The 18811-nt window shown below is 43.8% G+C and overlaps 1 protein-coding gene and 1 long non-coding RNA gene across 5 annotated transcripts; one reads left to right on the top strand and one right to left on the bottom strand.

The window, feature by feature from the left end:
- Positions 1-2363: 2363 nt before the first annotated feature.
- On the bottom strand, positions 2364-3330 carry LOC129164365 (uncharacterized). The gene is made up of 2 exons (XR_008563957.2): positions 2819-3330; positions 2364-2730 (listed from the first exon to the last, which is right to left on the bottom strand). It is a non-coding gene; the product is annotated as an uncharacterized lncRNA (long non-coding RNA).
- Positions 3331-4359: 1029 nt separating this feature from the next.
- On the top strand, positions 4360-9621 carry LOC129164363 (uncharacterized). Of its 4 annotated transcripts, XM_054744128.2 has the most exons (4): positions 4360-4664; positions 5644-5791; positions 5880-5908; positions 6043-9621. In XM_054744128.2, exon 4 carries the CDS (start codon positions 6063-6065, stop codon positions 7488-7490), a length of 1428 nt encoding a protein of 475 aa, XP_054600103.2. In that variant the 5' UTR covers positions 4360-4664; positions 5644-5791; positions 5880-5908; positions 6043-6062; the 3' UTR covers positions 7491-9621. The 4 variants fall into 4 exon arrangements, with proteins under 4 accessions (XP_054600103.2, XP_054600098.2, XP_054600104.2 ...); XM_054744123.2 differs by having other exon boundaries at positions 4360-5791; XM_054744129.2 differs by lacking the exon at positions 5644-5791.
- Positions 9622-18811: the final 9190 nt, after the last annotated feature.

Here is an 18811-nt window from a genome sequence, read left to right on the forward strand (position 1 = left end):
CTCTTTCACAGAGATAAGCCATTCAAAGATTTATGATTCTGATTTACTGTAACAGCAAACAAAAAGCTGAATTCTTCTCAACAGGTCTCTGCAAAGGTTGCAGCACGGCCCGTCTGTGCAGAGATAAGATTGAACTTCACCAGATTCAGAAGCTCAAACAGACAAACAGCATGCTAAGGTTCTGGCAGCTAAATGGTCCCTGGAACAAATGTTGTAGATGTTTTTGGTCCATCTGTGGGGCTTCAGGGATGGAAGGACCTGCTTCTGTTATTCTGTTGTTTGTTTGTGTGTGTGTGTGTGTGTGTGTGTGTGTGTGTGTGTGTGTGTGTGTGTGTGTGTGTGTGTGTGTTTTGAGGGCACCAGACTTACTGAAGCAGACCCTTAACAGAGGCAGAATGTGCCAAGTGTATCAATAATATCTCAAGGATGATAAATGACCTGTTTCTTCTTTCGGTTTATTGTTTCAGGCTGACTTATTTATGGCTTCAGCTACCAAACCAAAGGTGTCTTAGACACTGCTGAGGGCCGAGGCATCAGTTTTCTTTCTGAAAAGTTTTTTTTCCTCAAATTTTCTCTCAGCAGCTGTGGTGGTATATTTATTTTCAGTGACAGAGTTGTCTCATATGTCTGCTGCCTCTGGGTATATTGATCTGACTTATAGATCGTTCAGGTTTTATATTGCAACTTTCAGTGGACAGTTGGGTCTGTTTCTCACATTGTCCTCAGACTGGCCTCCTTGAACTCTTCTCTTGTCTGAATAACAACACTGAAGTGTCTTAAACTGGTGTTAATGCATGTCTAAGGAACCAAAATTTAAGTTGGAATAAAAGATATTATTACATATTATCTCCATAAATTATAGATTATTATTATTATTATTATTATTATTATTATAGCAGAAATCGGGAAGTTCTTACAAAATTGCAGAGTGGAGTTGGTTGGTTCTCCAGTTCAGATGGGTTTAGTGGGTTTGGAGAAGACCCATGACTCTTGAGGACATCAGTGGGTCACTTTCAGAGGCAAAATGATGCAGAACAACAAAGATGTCATTGGTTTTTTTGAAACAGCTTTGGCATCAACTTTGGACTATTGGCTAGAGTCAAGAGCAGATAGAGGTACTTAAGTCCTTTATAAAAATAATGCATTTAGGTCTTCTTCTACAGTGTATGGTGGGCTGCCCCATTGACCAACAACTATAGCGGTGAGTATGTCATGTTGTTTGTTGTCCAATAGCGTTTGGAGACAGTTTGAAAGATAACCGTAGATACTGCCCCATGACTAAGCTCTGTCTAGGGATCATGGCCAGACTATATAATCACATATATAGGATGGCTAGCCAGGCTATTTATAGTTAAAATCCCATAGTCATCACACACTGGTGAAATTCATCTCTGCATTTGACCCATCCTCATGGAAGGGAGTGCACTCGGGAACTATTTGGTAATTTAACCTTCCCAATCCAACCCCTTAAAACTGATCTTCCAGTCCCAGGGAGGACACTCTACCATTAGGCCACTGATCTGATTTTCCGCCCACAGACCAAAAAATATCCATGCTAGATTAATTGGAGCCTCTAATTGTCCTCAGGTGTGAGTGATTGGTTGTTTCTGTGTCCCTGTGATGGACAAGAGAGCTTCCCAGGGTGACAAATCTTGAAACAGAGACATTTGGAGTCAGTCATCCATGCCTTCATTACCTCTCACCTGGACCAAGGCCGGATTAACCATATGGGCAACTGAGCAATTGCCCAGGGGTCCACGAACTGTAAAGGGCCCAGGCCCAGGGCAGCAAGGGCACGAGCAAAATACTGTATCTGTAATCTCCCGCTTTATATTAAACTAGGGTGACCGTACGTACTCTTTTCCCCGGACATGTCCGCTTTTCACTCTGTCCGGGCGGGTTCTTGTATTGATGAAAATGTCCGGTTTTTCATCCAGGAGCAGGGATCGAATTATGGGGGAGCTGGATATACTATACATCCAGGGGAGCCGGAAAAAAGTTGTCGACCTATATTACATCATTCATGGACTCTTTTGAGCAGAGAGCACAGAGAGCGGCAGAGCGATGATCGTTGGTGCGCAGCTCTCCTGTGTCCAGCGCATGGTCCATTCTCAAAGTGGCGCAACCAAAAAACTAGAATTAACACATGATCGTTCATGTCCGCACATGTTCTCTACTTTCTGTCTTATTTGTGCCGGAAGTGCTCTGCTACTGCAGAGCTCATCGTGAAATGCGGTGATTTTACCTCACTGGCACAGCATCGAAACGCGCACTCCGCTTTGCGGTCAGGAGATCCCTTTGATTGTCATGATCTGAGGTATTTGCTTGACCCAAGACATGCAGAATCAGAGACCGGAGACATGTTTGATAGTAAAAGGTAAAATTATATTTATTTAACAGGAAACTAAGGGCGCACTGAAGTCCAGTGGGTATCCAAATCAGGAAGCGGCGTCTACAGGAAGACAGAGGTGAGTATGGGTCTTGTAGTTCCGGGAGATTTTATTTGTAGGCGAAAGAAGAGTTGTTGTTTGGAGGGGGAGTGAGCCGGGGTGATATCCAAGATGGGGAAGCGGTCCAAGATGATGGTGAGTCAGAGAGTGAGCGAGGATATTGATCCGGAGAGGTAGCGTGAGCGAGGTGGAGAGCGGGTCGGCAGGCGGAGGAGACAAACAGGAACGAACCAGAGATTTCCTTCCAGGAGCAGAGCGAGTTATCCAAGAATCCAGGAACCTGAGGTGAGTATCAAACATCACATGAGCGAATAATCCAAAGAGTCTAAAATTCAGTACAGTAAAAACTCGGGAGGGCAAGCGACTACCAGTTAACGGCAATCATCCGGCATCGTAGTCTGGTCTTCCTCCTCCTTATAAAACCGGCCCGCTGATGAGAAACAGCTGTTGCTCCCTCTCCTGCAATCAAAGCTCAAAGGTGGTGAATAATGAGACGAGTACTCACCCCAGCTCATGACATTGATCTGCTCAAAAGTAACTGATGAGGTGAAAAAGTAAGAATCCAGGCAGCAGTTTTTCTGGAGAGTTTAGAGGAGATGCAGGAAGATGAGAGACAGACAGGACAGGAAAATAATTCAATAAATACAATGTAACGTGAGGAAATATGGGTTTTCTGTCACAATGGTGGTGTTGGACGCAGCTGGGTCAAAGCTGGGTCATTGAGAACTTTCACCCACAGATTAAGACCTGAACGCCAGCGAGTCTGGGAGGAAACCATAACATCAGCCACCTGCAGTCTACCAGAAGATGTGTTTCCATGAGTTGTACCCAGACCAAGTCAAAACATAAAGTTTAAACTTCTGTTTCTTGATTTTAATGTTAAAGTAACACTTATCATTTTGCTCATTATAAATGTGTTTAATCAAATGAATGGTTCTTATGCTTTGGGGTAATTATAATGGCTTAATGAATCCATAATTAGATAGTGTTGAGGATGTTTGTTGCTGACCTTCACACACAAACATTCACACACACCCACACACATCTTCCCACAGTAAACTCCAGACACATTTGATGACGCACACGTTTGCTTTGAGAAGAGAAAGGTTTTTGGTAAGTTTGAGTCTTATGATTCCAGTTCGTGCTTGACAACGAAAGAGAACAGACCTGAAAACCAAAGGGGGGCAGAGCCTGTTGGCTCGTTCTTCCCCCCTTTCACGCTGTTTCTGCCAAGCCAGGCAGAATAGCTGAATCGCAACTTCTAACGCAGACTCATTACCGAGTCTTTTGATTTCTGAGTGAATTAACTTAAGAAAGCGCGTCGACAAAACGCTTTACCATCAACGTGTACCGAGGGCAACTCTGGACCGGTTCCGTTCGACACCTACGTCTTCCCTGTCAGCCGCCGGTGTCATCTGGATGAACCACAACATCCTCCACGGCCCGGATCCGAAAGAGGGTCCACAAGAGTTCGGTGAGACAGAGCACGGTTTTTAGCGTTTGATGCAGTTCTCTGATAAGACCTAAGTTTATCCAAACCATCACTTCACTCAGACACCTGTTTCTTCCTGAAGCAAAATCAGACTCACACACGCATTCATGTCACGACATTCTCAATCTTCATAAATTCACCAGAAGGTCTATTTGAGCAAGAACAGCATATCAATTGTTAAAGATTGTCCCACAAAGTTGCCAATGTTGATTGTTTATTTCCTGTTTGTCAATTTCAAAATCATTAGTTTAATTTGAAGAATTAAAACTTTTAATTGTCAAACTGGTTTCCTCATTGAACTGAAACACAGACACTCAGATATTATCGGCAGTTTATCGATGAAAACAACCTTTGAGTCTTCTTAACAATAAAACTGAGTAAAGACAGTTTCTCCTTACAATATGGTTAAACCAACCAATTTTTCTTTACAATATGACCAGCCAGCCAGTTTTACAATTTGGCGAGCGTATCCAGTCTTCTATATCTGCGATATGTCTGATTTCTAACATCTGCAAGCGAATTTTTCACAATTTTACGCTTTTCTCTGTGTTTCACTTTGATGTCTTATTTTGAAAAAAAAAAACGGAAATTGTTCCGCTGAAGTCACTCTTCCGGGAGACGTCCTGTTGGGAACTTGACGGCGGAAGAACTCCGATCTCAAATTGTCCGCAAATTACAGAACTAACTTTGATTTATCCCATCTTCGCCTTCGGAGCGAACGTGTGAGTTGTGATTTTGACTAAATTCTGTCCATTTTGACGCAACGCCGCGCCTCTAACCTCTTCAGGTCGGAAAGCTACATTTCCGCTCTGAACCTTGCTGGGTGAGCTACCGTGAGCAGCTTATCCTCAGTCCTAAAATTAAAACTAAATTCTCCGAACCTCCGCACAGAAACTAAATTCTCGGACACCCTTCGTCTCAGTGTGTTGACACTGTGGGCGAGCTATTGTGGAAAATATTTCCATTGCATAGGCGACTGATCAAAGCCGAATCTAAACGGAATGCTCGTAGGCACCTACCGTAGCTTAAATTGCTAGGTAAACGCTGTAAGCCGGGTCATGGCCGTCACGCGTTACTGCATTCAGATTGTGTACGCTTTAAAGTCCGTTTTAGCTAAGCGGAGCGAGATTCCTGCTTGTTAATCGGGAAAATTTAAGTCTGGTCGCTACAGACGGAAAAGCTAGACCTAGCCGGAGAGCTAAGCTAGCGAGCCACAGTTGGACAAAAAGGGAACGCGTCCCGTTAAATTGTCAAACCATTTCTGACACAGTAAGTCTGTGTCCTCACAAAACCCGCATTGGCTGTGATTCTTGTAATTCACTACGGTGTGTAGAATCTACATTTTGCTACGTTTGTCCGTCTGATAACATCTCGGCAGCGTAGGGTTTATTTTTTTTTTTTTTTTTATTTTATTTTGGACCGGTGAACGGGTCGGCTTTCGCAGCCTCCGTTGCTCGGATCCATGCCTTTTTCTTCCATCTTGTGAAGTTGTGTGTATTCATTTCTCTATCAACAATTACTTGTTTTACCCTGTGTCATAAAGTTAAGTACGCTACGGACAGAATTTGCCCGGAGTTTTACGTCGACTCAGAAGGTAAAAACGCGAGTTGCTCTGAACTTAATGGGAGATGGACGAGACACGACAAAATCTTTCTTGCACTGTTACACCTGATGTAAGGTTCTCTGACGTTCTGCTTCCAGGACATGCCAAGACGCAGGAGTCTGTTTACCGGCCGGGCCACGCTGGTCCCTCCGCCCGCCCGAACGGGCCCGCATTAGTCGGGTGCCGCCGGTCGGGCACGGTGGGGACTAGTGGCAGCGGTTCGGTGCCAGCTGCACTGGGTCGGAGGTGGTTCTGGTCTGCAATTCATGACGTGAATTCATGCAACATGCTGTTTACAGTCATAACGCTTTTTCTTTACTTTTATTTCTTCCAGGGGATCAAAAACCCACCATCAATATCAAGGTTTGAAATAAACAACACTTTCTCTGCTACTTTAAAGCTGAATAAATCTCTTGAGCCTATGGTTAACCTCTCTGACGAACAGGTTGTGCTTAACCCTTTGGTTCCTGATGCTTCTTCTCTGTCATCCATGTTAGAGGCTGACCATCTCTCCAGCATGGGTGTGAAATCTTCAGACTGTGATCCACCGCTTCAGTCAGAGGTCTGCTTTACTCGTCAGTCCGCCTCATGCACAAACCGGCTTCTTTATCGGGGCGTGATGGAAACGTCAGCCGCCGTGAAACACTTGTGGTCTCCGGACGGAGCTACCATGCCATTTAAGGGGTTTGTGCCCGGACATCTTGACCTTTATGTGAATGACCTTGTCACTTTTCAGTTTGTGACCTCTGCTAATACGGTGGCCAACTCCTTTCTCCTTTCACAGGGGTGTGACTTAGTCTCTGGCCTCTGTGCTCTCTTTCCTGTGATTTCTCTTACAGGTGACCACGACGACGCAGAAAGCCCTGCGGTTTCCAGCAGTCAAGTGGTCAGTGGGGATATTGAAGGAGGCTCGGTGGTTGCTGCGATCACCTCTCTCACGGGCACGGGATGGCCACCCGGCCCGCGAGCAGTAGGTGCGTGCAGTGATGCTCTGCTCGGGGCCCCTCCTGACAAAAGGGGGGTGCCGGGTGGCACTGAGTTTTCCGTTGCGGACTTCAGGCTGTTCGGGGGAAACCCTCCTCCGAGCGGGCGGGTCATTGCAGAAATCGACACTGACTTTCCACCAATTCAGCTGACGACATTGACCTCCGACCCGGAGTTAGGTGCTGCACCTTCTACGGGGTGGAGTTCTAGTCAGTCTGTAACTACTCTGGTTAAACCGGTTTTTTCTGATTCTGTGTGGGAACCTCCATCATTCTTGGGAATAAAGTATTCTTGGCTTCAGTTTTCAGGACAGACCATGTTCCTAAAGCTAGCGTCATGTCTGTATCTGATTCTAAACGTGGCTAGGTTTGCTTTGACACCCGTGACACAACCATCCTTGGATCACTCCTTTTCAGAACCTCCAAGTCCAACACCTCCAGGTCTTTGGACATCTGAACACCTACTCTTTCAGCACGATTCCGGTGACGCTGTGCATCTTCTTGGTAATAGGGCTTTTAAGAGCTTAAGAACTGTTTGTTATGCTTCTCCTGTCTCACAGACATGGCATAAGTTTGAGCAACAAAAGGGGGGTGAGGAGCCTCCTCCTGCTTTGCGAGCATCATTTTCGCATTTCCAGTTCACTACTATTTCTGATCACAACACAGTCGCCTCCGTAAAGCTGCAACCCAACTTTGAGCAGGTAAAATCAGGTTCTGATCTAACAGCTAAACCATCAGCTTCACTCCAGTTCCAAACGGAACCCTCAGGTAAATTCAAACAAGTTTCCCTGTGGGTTCGTAACACAAGATACAAACAGTTTGATTACCAAATCGCTTATGAGCCTGCTCCCACAGATACGTCCAAACTCGTGTCTCTGTGGGTCCGCAATACCAGATTCAAAACGCTTACTGAACGCCTCTATTCTGACCAACTCTATTCTGACCGGATTCTTTTCCACTAACTGGTGGACCGTTACAAATTCTCTCGTTTGTGGGATGAATTTTTAACAAATGTGATATCCTTTGAGGTTTTTTTTTCGGGTTACCTGCCTCCAGCCAGGGTCCTGTTACTAACTCATATTTTTAGGGATTACTAACCTACTGATTTACATTTTTAGAACTGATTTACTCTCTTTTTATTAGTGCTTTGTGTAGCATGATTATATTTGATTACAAATTTAATTTTATGTTGTTACTATTTCCCTTCAAGGGCCACAAGCCAATTTGCCCTTCATTTTCATGATTATTTCTTTTATATATATGCCTTTACTTAGTGCAGCCTGCTGAGTTTCACATATCAGTTAGGATTTACTTTCTTTTATTTGTGTTTTCTCTGCATCACGTTTTTACATGACATGTAGAACAGGGTGCAGAACATTTCTTCTTTAGGTAATTCACAAAAGGCATCCACATTTTCCCAGAGGCACCCTTAGATAGGTTTTGATTGATTTCTTTGATTTGCATCAAATGCTATCTATCGTGTGGGCTGTCTCACTTTGTCTCCTTCTCCGAGCTCGTACGGACTACATCCCATCAGAGGGGTCGTCTTCACCTTCCTTCAACTGGTTTCCTGTCGCATGGGGCTTCGGTCGTGGTTCGAGATGGGTCGAGGTCTGCGCTGGACTTCACTTGGATTACGCCTGAGGAATACATCACCTGCCCAGCTCCGTGTGACACACTAGCTGCTTATCCTTTGAATATCTTTGCATTATTGCTGATGAAATTAACTGCTATTGAAATAGCTCTGATTTCAAGATTCCCTAAGTGGATTACTTTACAATGATTGCAACAGTTTTGGCCTTAATCATCTGATCAGGATAGACTCCCTTCTACACGAGACCTGTGGAGATGCTTCATCGTTCCTGCCTTCATCTGGGATGTCTACCTTCACGAGTACATCACGTTATTGAGGTTGTGTCGTCAGGTGGCCTCTGCTTGACCACCATGTCGTCACAAAAAGGGGGGTCTGTAACGTGAGGAAATATGGGTTTTCTGTCACAATGGTGGTGTTGGACGCAGCTGGGTCAAAGCTGGGTCATTGAGAACTTTCACCAACAGATTAAGACCTGAACGCCAGCGAGTCTGGGAGGAAACCATAACATCAGCCACCTGCAGTCTACCAGAAGATGTGTTTCCATGAGTTGTACCCAGACCAAGTCAAAACATAAAGTTTAAACTTCTGTTTCTTGATTTTAATGTTAAAGTAACCATTATCATTTTGCTCATTATAAATGTGTTTAATCAAATGAATGGTTCTTATGCTTTGGGGTAATTATAATGGCTTAATGAATCCATAATTAGATAGTGTTGAGGATGTTTGTTGCTGATCTTCACACACAAACATTCACACACACCCACACACATCTTCCCACAGTAAACTCCAGACACATTTGATGACGCACACGTTTGCTTTGAGAAGAGAAAGGTTTTTGGTAAGTTTGAGTCTTATGATTCCAGTTCGTGCTTGACAACGAAAGAGAACAGACCTGAAAACCAAAGGGGGGCAGAGCCTGTTGGCTCGTTCTTCCCCCCTTTCACGCTGTTTCTGCCAAGCCAGGCAGAATAGCTGAATCGCAACTTCTAACGCAGACTCATTACAGAGTCTTTTGATTTCTGAGTGAATTAACTTAAGAAAGCGCGTCGACAAAACGCTTTACCATCAACGTGTACCGAGGGCAACTCTGGACCGGTTCCGTTCGACACCTACGTCTTCCCTGTCAGCCGCCGGTGTCATCTGGATGAACCACAACATCCTCCACGGCCCGGATCCGAAAGAGGGTCCACAAGAGTTCGGTGAGACAGAGCACGGTTTTTAGCGTTTGATGCAGTTCTCTGATAAGACCTAAGTTTATCCAAACCATCACTTCACTCAGACACCTGTTTCTTCCTGAAGCAAAATCAGACTCACACACGCATTCATGTCACGACATTCTCAATCTTCATAAATTCACCACAAGGTCTATTTGAGCAAGAACAGCATATGAATTGTTAAAGATTGTCCCACAAAGTTGCCAATGTTGATTGTTTATTTCCTGTTTGTCAATTTCAAAATCATTAGTTTAATTTGAAGAATTAAAACTTTTAATTGTCAAACTGGTTTCCTCATTGAACTGAAACACAGACACTCAGATATTATCGGCAGTTTATCGATGAAAACAACCTTTGAGTCTTCTTAACAATAAAACTGAGTAAAGACAGTTTCTCCTTACAATATGGTTAAACCAACCAATTTTTCTTTACAACAAGAAAACAAAACAAAGTGTTGAAAAGTAAAATGTAGATAGATTTATCGCCACTACACGTTTTTACCTTTGTAAAACAAGAAGTTATACACATAATATTTATACATTTGATACAATTCAGATCACCTTCAAAATGCAGTCACACACCCAGGGCCGTTTCAAGCATTTTGGGGACCAAGGCAAAATCCCCCCCCCCCCCCCCCCCCCCCCCCCCCATAACTGGGTTCCCCAGAAGCCTCTGTGTAATCCATATGTAATGGAAATGAAGGGTATTACAATTTAATTAAGAACCAGAGATATTAATGATGCATACCTGGCAGGGACCCCATCTCTGGACCTGGGCTTTTGAAAATCAGAAGTGATTCTTTTTATTACAGGGAAATTTAAAATTAAACACTTTGTATGAACTGATAAAGAAAAGAGAGAGAGAGACCTTGGAACGTTCAAGAAAAATGTATTATCTAAATTATTTTAAACAATTAACAGGACTAACTCTCTAGTGATGGATGTGAATGGAATGTAATGAGGTGGAGTGAATGTTGGTGCGACGTCAGTTCAGAACCTCCGTCTGGAGAAGCGAGTCTGAGTGGGAGATGTTGTTTTGCTCCTAACTGATCGACGTTTGAACTTTAGTCAAGAAAGACATGAGACGCTATCTTGTGCCATTCTACATTATCGGTCAGGGACTCCCGTGTTAGATCAGGCTGCCAGTTCCTCAGACCCTCCTCTGGTGCTGGAACCGATGAAACAGCGTCAACAGCACGACAAACCAGACTATGAATAGTCTCCAGGTAAAAACGGCAGGTGTTTCACAGCGTCAAAGGGACCCCCCCTTTGGGTCAGCGAGTTCAGCTTTTATTCTGAAGGAACCGTTGTTTTGTTGGTAACAACGACAGGATTTTCCAGCTTGACAGTTCTCAGCTTAAAAGTAAAACGTACAGATGGCCAGTCCGTACTTCACTTAGCAGTGATGGACATCAGATGATCTCGAGAGCTGGCAGAATACTGAACACAAAATGGCGTTGTTCTGTTTTATTAATCTTGATTGTTTACGATTCTTGATGAATCGCAGTGAACAGATTAAATAAACACCACAGAAACTCTGCCATGCTTCAGAATGAAAGTTCTGATTGGATGAGTAAACAATGTGTCATTTGTTGACATTACGTGGATCAGGATGTCTAGTGCAGTTAGACCAAAGTCATATTACTCATTAAACATTAATCATAACATTGTGATTTCACAGATCGATCACATGGTTATTATTGACTAACAGTTGTTTTGATTAGCTTTATTAAAATAGAGTTCTTTGGTTAATTAAAAGAAAAGCGTTCTTCTTCCTTCTTCTGTCTTCTTGCTGGAATGTAAACATTAGAAGTGAATGCATGACCTTGGCTGTTCATGCACACTGATGCTGTGTCACAAGGACAGCTGTTAGAGGGGAGAAATGGTTCATTCATCATGTTACATACCCCCATTTTCAAGGGCACGGTGGTCCGCCCAGAGACCACCTGGTCATTGAACAAACCAGAGTTATGAAGGATCCCGACAACAGAGCAGGGTGCAATCTCACAGGAATAGGCCAACAGTGGTGAGGTACGAACCCCACGCCGAAGAACAGTCTCGCATACTCCTCGGGAAGCACAAAAGTCAGCAGGTTATCAGATATTCCCCATGGAAGCAATAATTGAAGCAGCAGCAACTTTATATCTCCACGGGTAATAATTTGAAGCAGGAGCAAATCTTTTACGTATCCACGGGTAGGGAATACTTCCAAACAGCAAATTGATCTTTGTAAGAGCACTTATCATAATCCAGCAAAAGGGAAGAGCAGCAGGCAGGTCGTCCCAGCGAGCGAAGTGTCCCAGCAGCCATGCCGGAACCTACGGGCGTCCAGGTCCAACGAGCCGGAGCACCAACCAGGAGGAGTAGGTTCCGATGACGAGTCACGGGTCCACCCCCAGGAAGCAGGATCATCACGAGCTCAGCAGGGAAGAGAGAGCACAGCGCAGGGCACTTCAATGTAGACACGACAAGATAGCGTTTCATGTCCACAACAAACAAATAAAAACCTAACACTGTGAGTACCTGTTGTACTATGTGTAAGTTTTATGTGAATTACCCGTTAAGCAAAGAAGTCGATGCAGCCCTCTCTACGTGAGATGCAAAAAGGGTGGTGCGAAAAAGCATAAAATTAAAAGAACCCTATCTGGTATCAGTGAATCACTGCACTAAAAACACTCTTTATAAGGATGGAGGGCAAAATTGGTCGTAGTCCTTTAAGGTAAATCAACTAAGTTAATCATAAAGTTCTCAACTTAATCACCCTGGCAAAGGAACTATAAAAAGATAGAAATGTAAATCAATACTACAATGTAAATCAGTGGAGTTAGTAATCACCCCCATGTGAATGTACCCATAAAGAATTAAGATTAGTAAAGATAAAAAGAGAGAGAAAATTTTTTTTGGATAACAGTACTATGTGACCTAACCCAATCTACTGTTACCTGGCTGATTACCTGACTTCAGGAACCCACAGCATGTTAATCTGAACTCACCTCAAGTCTGCACGTCATGTATAAACAGGAAAGACAACCATGCACACACACATCATAGACAAACTTGTGTAACTTGAGATAGAAGCTATGGAACCGACGAGTCTGGCAACCAAAATCACTCCACCTTATACGTCCAGGCAGATGGAGGAGGAGGAGGAGGAGGAGGAGGACCGACCGGCTTAGGCGCTGGCACCTGGTGCTCCACGAACTGGTGCTAAGGCTCGAGTTAGGCGTCCTTTGACATCACTGACCGAGGTCCCCAGAAGGGTCACCTGTGCGAAGAAATGACGGTCTTGGATAAAGAACACACCCCAGAGCAAGCAGAGGTTTAGGCATATTATGAATATCACGACAGAATCAGTGGAGGACCAGGAGTAAGACACTGGTCGAAACTTGAGACCAGGATCTGCCAACAACTCACGCAGCACTCTGTTCACCACACCCACTCGAACCACGGTTGGACCGTCGAATGTAACACGATCCATCGTCGCTGGAGAAAGAGCAAAGGAGATGTTATCATAGAAAGGAGAAAACTCTACTTCAGACCTATGCTCACCAGGATCCAAGTAATATGGAGAGACCTCACCTACATGGACCGTAGCACCATGTGGAACTGTTACCCATAAGGTTTCAGAGGGAAGCTACACTCGTGTAGACACACCAGACTCCTCAAAGCAAACTTCAGCTTCTCTACCAGGGGTATTGCGTAACCAACGGTTACCAACAACAACAGCTTTACTCCTCACAATGTGTGAACGTGGCTTCACAGTCATAGGACATTTAGATTTATCTGACAACTCATCAATGCCACACACACCATCGGCTCCGCCGTGTAGAAAAGGTGTGCCTGGACACAAGAAGTGTAGACCACGGGTGAGAGAACACGCACTCAATTCCGGGACTAACCTGACGTGCGGTGCGCTCTCCTGGTACGCGACGACCGGAGGCGTATGCAGCCTGACATGAGTGTCGTCAACCCAGTTACCTACATTCTCCACATCTCTTAATCTATATAAGTCAGTACCCCCTCCAGGGTCACCGGAATGTGAGGTTTATCCGTAGGACCACGTTGGGTGATACTGCAGAGAACTCTTCGTGGAGGTTTGATTGATGAGCTCGGTTTGTCAGGTCTGGTTTCAGGTTCTGTGAGTACTACAGTACTAGCGCCGATAGAAGCAGCCACAGCAGGTCTCACCGACACCTCAGGTGTCGATGAATGCACCGTTGTGGCAGGTGTCACCTTTGCGGGGCCTGCCTCTACAACCAAGCCACAAGCAGGTTGAGGAGGTTCTACCGCAGTAATGCACAGGACCGACTCACGTACCTTCGAATCTTTCAACGGGTCCATAAGCATTTCTCCCAGTGCGCAAATCTTGTCCGGAGGTGGACTCCTAGACTCAGTTCTCGGCCTTTGGACGGGACTGTAGTCCTTGCGAGGGGTACGCGATGATCTTTTCCCCGAAGGAGTGCGTCCCTCGCTTGGGCGAGGCGACTCTCTCCTGTAGGAGCCTGGCGAACCCCCTCTGTCTCTGAAAGAAACACGATGTTTATCGCGTCCTGGTCGTGGTGTCTTAGGGTCCCCTCCACCAGCTCGTGGAGGGGTCCGGGGTCTATTTAGGTTTTGAGGCCTGTTGTTTGGACAGCCTGCATGCTTGGGGCTGTTATCAGGTTTTTGGACCTGTGGTTTGGGTCCAGCTCTTTGGTTTTTATTTTTATGAGTTTCGTATGCAGCATCCTCGAGTCGCAGCGAGTTCTTTTCCTCTACTGCCAGAACTGATGGACTGCTCGAACTCTTACTGGTTTTACCAAATCGTGTAAAGGCACAGCTCGCCATTACGAGCCCTGTCCTAATTATACAGTGTTTGTAAAAAACCCTCAGATATTACTGACATGTTCTAATATTATCAGATGAAAAATTAAATTATCAGACATGATGTCTCATCTGCTTCTTTTCTAAACTTGCAAAAAGTAACAAAACCATGTGAAAGCCACTATTTGTGGATTCTCTGAAAGTTTCCATGGAGTGTGTGACAACTTATTTTTTCATTGATCCTATCGTCTAATCTCACAGCTGAAACAAGCATCCTTAATAATCTGTGCACAGGAAGCGTACCGATGCTGTAGAAAAACAAAAGGTATAATAATTTCTTATTAATAAAACCTTGTTGCAGCACTAAAGCAGAAAAATGAGACTTTGTAATAAATATGCTAAATATTCACATATGAATTGTTTTTACAGCCCTTTTATTGGCAGAATCTGATATTAATTTTAGTTCTTACAAAAAAATGGGTCCCAACGTGGTTTGTGTGGCATTGCCATAGTGTGACGTCATAGGCACAGATCCCCTGTCCTCCTTTTTGGAAATGGAAATATGATCACCCTATATTAAAAAAAACTGTCCACCCGGGCTTTTGCGCTGCACAGAGACGCTTCGCTGCCTATGACTTTGAACGTCAGTTGAGAGCGGTTGAGAGTCAGTCTCATGCAGACTGACCAATGAAGAGAGGGCCTCAAGTTAAGATCCTCATCATTGGTCAGTCCACACGAGGTGGGTCAAAGGTTACCCTGAATGGGTTACGTGATGTCAGACATTCAAGTATTGAGTATATTTACTGCATATTAAAGTAAAAATTTCTGTATATGGCTGTAGCGTCATGAATGTCCTGTTTTTGACCTAAAGGTCATCTGCTGCGTCTGCTCGAGCAGAGACACAAAGTCTCTGACACAGGCCTAATCTACAGGAGATAGTGGTCAAGGTCTTTCATGCCCTCTGCTCATCTGATCTGCTTCACCTCTGTTACAGCTCAAGACGAAGACGAAGAACTCTTTTGATAAACACATAATTAACAACTTTGTTATTACCAATAATAATGTGAGTCCAATGCTCAATCAATCTGTGAAATGACAATGTTATTACTTGATATTATAATCCTGTCATCAGTAGTATTTTACAAGTAATTATAATCCTGGACATTTGCACTAGACACTGATGACACAGAGTAATGCTAAAGTCACACGACACATTTCCTTTTGTCTGATCCAATCAGAACCCTTGTTTCTGGCGCGAAGCGTGGTTTTCTGTGGTGTTTGTATAAACCCTCTTTTGCATGTCAAATTCTGATTCGCCAGTAAAACAAAATATGACAATTATAAAAACTATTCCACGCCACCTTTTCTTTAGTTCAAGCGTTCTAGAGAAGTCTCGGACAGGCCATCCGAACACCTCTTCAGCCGAAAGAACCTAGCCTGGCAAGCCAGACTATATATGTGAATATATACTTTGCAAAGCAAGAATTTGGTCTAGTTCACTAGGCTAGAAAGAACCTTGACAAGCTGGATAAAATCTTTTGCAAGTTACACCTGACCGCAACGGTTCCTTCAGAATAAAAGCTGAACCTCACGACCCCTTCAGGGTCTCGGAGACGCCAGTGATAACCTGTCGTGACCTGGAAGCATTCCCAGACTAGTTTGGTCGGCACCGCTGCTTTTCTACCGGCGTTGGTTCCAAGGAGGGTCCAAGAGGACCTCGACATTCTGGATCTAATGGAGGCTTCCCCTGCTTGACCTTCTTCAACCCCTCTCTCTTTATTCTACTCTCCCCACCTATTCCACCTTCCTCAGGATCCACTGATTTCCCTCTTTCCTATTCTCTCTCTCTTTCTTAACATTTTTTTAATCACAATTGCCTATTTTTTGCTCATTTGAAATGTATTTTTAAACATTTTCTAAATGCTTTTTTATATTTTTACATTTTTTGTTTTTGTGAAGCACCTCGTGATTTTTATCTTGAGAGGCGCTATAGAAATGACATTTTCTTCTTCTTCTTCCTGTGGTACATAGACTGACAGATGGCGTTTCATGTGTGTTATAAATCTCCTACTAAAGTTTAGAGCGAAACATTCACTCCCACTCAGAACTAAATGCTTCTTCGGATCCTAAGGTTCTGATAACCACATTTCACACATACATCATTCATCTCACGTCTCACTCCACCTTAGTCCATCAGTACACAAAGTGTTTAAGTTAGTCTTGTTTAAATTGTGTAGAAATAAATTTCTTAACTTTTTTAAACCTGACTGTCTTTCTTTCCTTGGAGTTAATACGAAGTGTCACTTAACCCCTGCAATAAAAAGTTTTGATCTTCTGGTTAAAATATTCAAAGATCCATCAGATTGATATTTCATATTTCTATGGAATCTCACATTTTGTGGTTCATAAGTAAGATGTAAACTACCCATCCTTTACATGACCATATTATGGTGATCCTTGGGTCGTGATGATGGGACCCTTTAATATTGTTGCCCAGGGTACAACAAAGTGTTAATCTGGCCCTGGCCTAGACTATGGAAACACCCTCCTTGTTGGTGCTCCGGTCTCTGCTCTGAATTGGTTGCAGGTCGTCCAGAACGCTGCTGCCAGGTTCTTGACAATTACACACCGACATAGCCATATTACCCCTGTTCTGACAGATCTTCACTGGCTCCCTGTCATTTTCAGAGTACAGTTTAAATGGTAAATGGCCTGTATTTGATATAGTGCCTTCTAGAGTCCTGGAACCCCCCAAGGCGCTTTACAACACAACCCATTCACACACACACATTCACACACTGGTGGGGATGAGCTATGACGTAGCCACAGCGGCCCTGGGGCGCACTGACAATAACAGTTGAAGTTATTGACTTTTGTATTTAAAGAACTCAACGACCTGGCACCTCCCTATCTCTTTGACCTGCTCACTCCCTACGTACCCACGTGCACGCTGAAGTCGGCTGACTTCCTGCTGCTGTGCACGCCCCGGATGCGATACAAATTGCGGGGTGAACAATCATTTGTGCTGCCCCAAAGCTGTGGAACTCGTTACCCATTGGAGTTTGGCAGGCTCCATCATTGGCGGTTTTTAAATCTCGTTTAAAGACCCACTTCTTCGATGTGGCTTTTAGACAGTAACTCGTTTTAGTGTTTTATTGTGTTATTGTTTGAATGTGTTCTTAGTATTCCTTATGTTTTATCTGCTTTTGATTGGTATTTTTATCTTCTGTTTTAGTTGCTTAGATTGGTTGTGTTTTGGTTTAGCCTGTGCAGCACTTTGGGCAGCTCCCATGTTGCATTTTAAACGTGCTATATAAATAAACTATAGTATGGTATGGTTCCCACCTCTTGCCTAATGACAGACACCTGCTCTTTGCGATCCTACAGAGAATAAAACAGTTTAGGAGACGATTGAGAGTTTAGTTCTGGTTTTGCTGCTTCCTACTTGTCGTTCTCATTTTATATCTCCCCGTTTCCCATCTCTCATCTAAGTGTCTGTTGAGGAAAACCTAAAAGAGAGAACAAAACACACACCTGATCTCATGACGCACACCTTTGTCAGGCTGCTCTGCGATAAGATCTTTGAAGTGTGAACAATGGAAACTCTTCAGGTGGTGCTTTTTAAAATGTTGTTTTTCTTAAACTCCCCCACAGAACACAATCTTTTATTTTCCACGGCCCATGAAGCTCTATTAAATGTTGTGTTTAAAAAAAAAAACCTACCATGAGATGACAGCTTGGCAGTTTGTTTTTTTAGCTTTGACAATGACTCACTGGTTAAAAGGCGACTAATACTCTGTGAAGTGTTTCTGTCGTTTTCCATCCAGCTGAGGATGCTGAGGCGAATCGCTTCCCTGTGGTTTTATAATAGGAAATATAAACTTTATTTAACCCAAAGGCATTCTGCTGCTGTTATTCAGTTTCTGTCGGTGCATCCTTTGCTTAGCTTGTGCTACATTTCTAAAAACAGCTGAAACAAATAATTGAGCCGCTTCCTTTTAAAGGTCAGGTTGCTCGGCTCGTTGGCAGACGGGCGTCTTAGAGAGGCGTTATTGCGCCTCGGTGCTCACAGCCTTCTTTCATAACTGATGTTGTCTCACTTTGGCTGACTTCAGACATTAAACTGATTACATTCGGTAGAAACCAGCTCTCTCTCTTTGCTTTTACTGCTAGAGGAAGACAAAAAGTGGCGGCTGCAGCCTGCACTTGGCAGAGAGAAATACTTTTAGTTTTTATCAGCTCTCCTTGGTTAAATGCTGAATAATTCATCGGGAGGTAAAGGCTTGCCTATGTGAGATTAGGGCATCTAATTGTTCCCCTTAGTTTGTTGCCTGAATGCAGGAGCAGCAAGCCTCCATCCAGGATGATTTCTCTAATGAGAAAAGAGGTGAGTAGCATTCGGTGAGACTTCCCTAAACTTCGAACGAACCTCCACCTTCAGAGGAAACTAATGGTGAATTAGACTTCCAGTGGGGGAGAAATTAGATCACTACTCACAGCGTTACAGGAAGACAGAATCTGCGGAGTAATATGTTAATTAATGCTGTCTGAAAATATCACAAATCTTAAAGTCAAATGACTTTAACGGCAGCTAAAATGCTTTTTGCTTCTTCAAGAGGGAAACTTAGAGTTGGGCATATGAGGGTAGAGCTTCATTAATAAAAAAAAAATAG

The sequence above is a fragment of the Nothobranchius furzeri genome, chromosome 6 (assembly GCF_043380555.1).
Source record: "Nothobranchius furzeri strain GRZ-AD chromosome 6, NfurGRZ-RIMD1, whole genome shotgun sequence".
Lineage (NCBI taxonomy): Eukaryota > Metazoa > Chordata > Actinopteri > Cyprinodontiformes > Nothobranchiidae > Nothobranchius > Nothobranchius furzeri.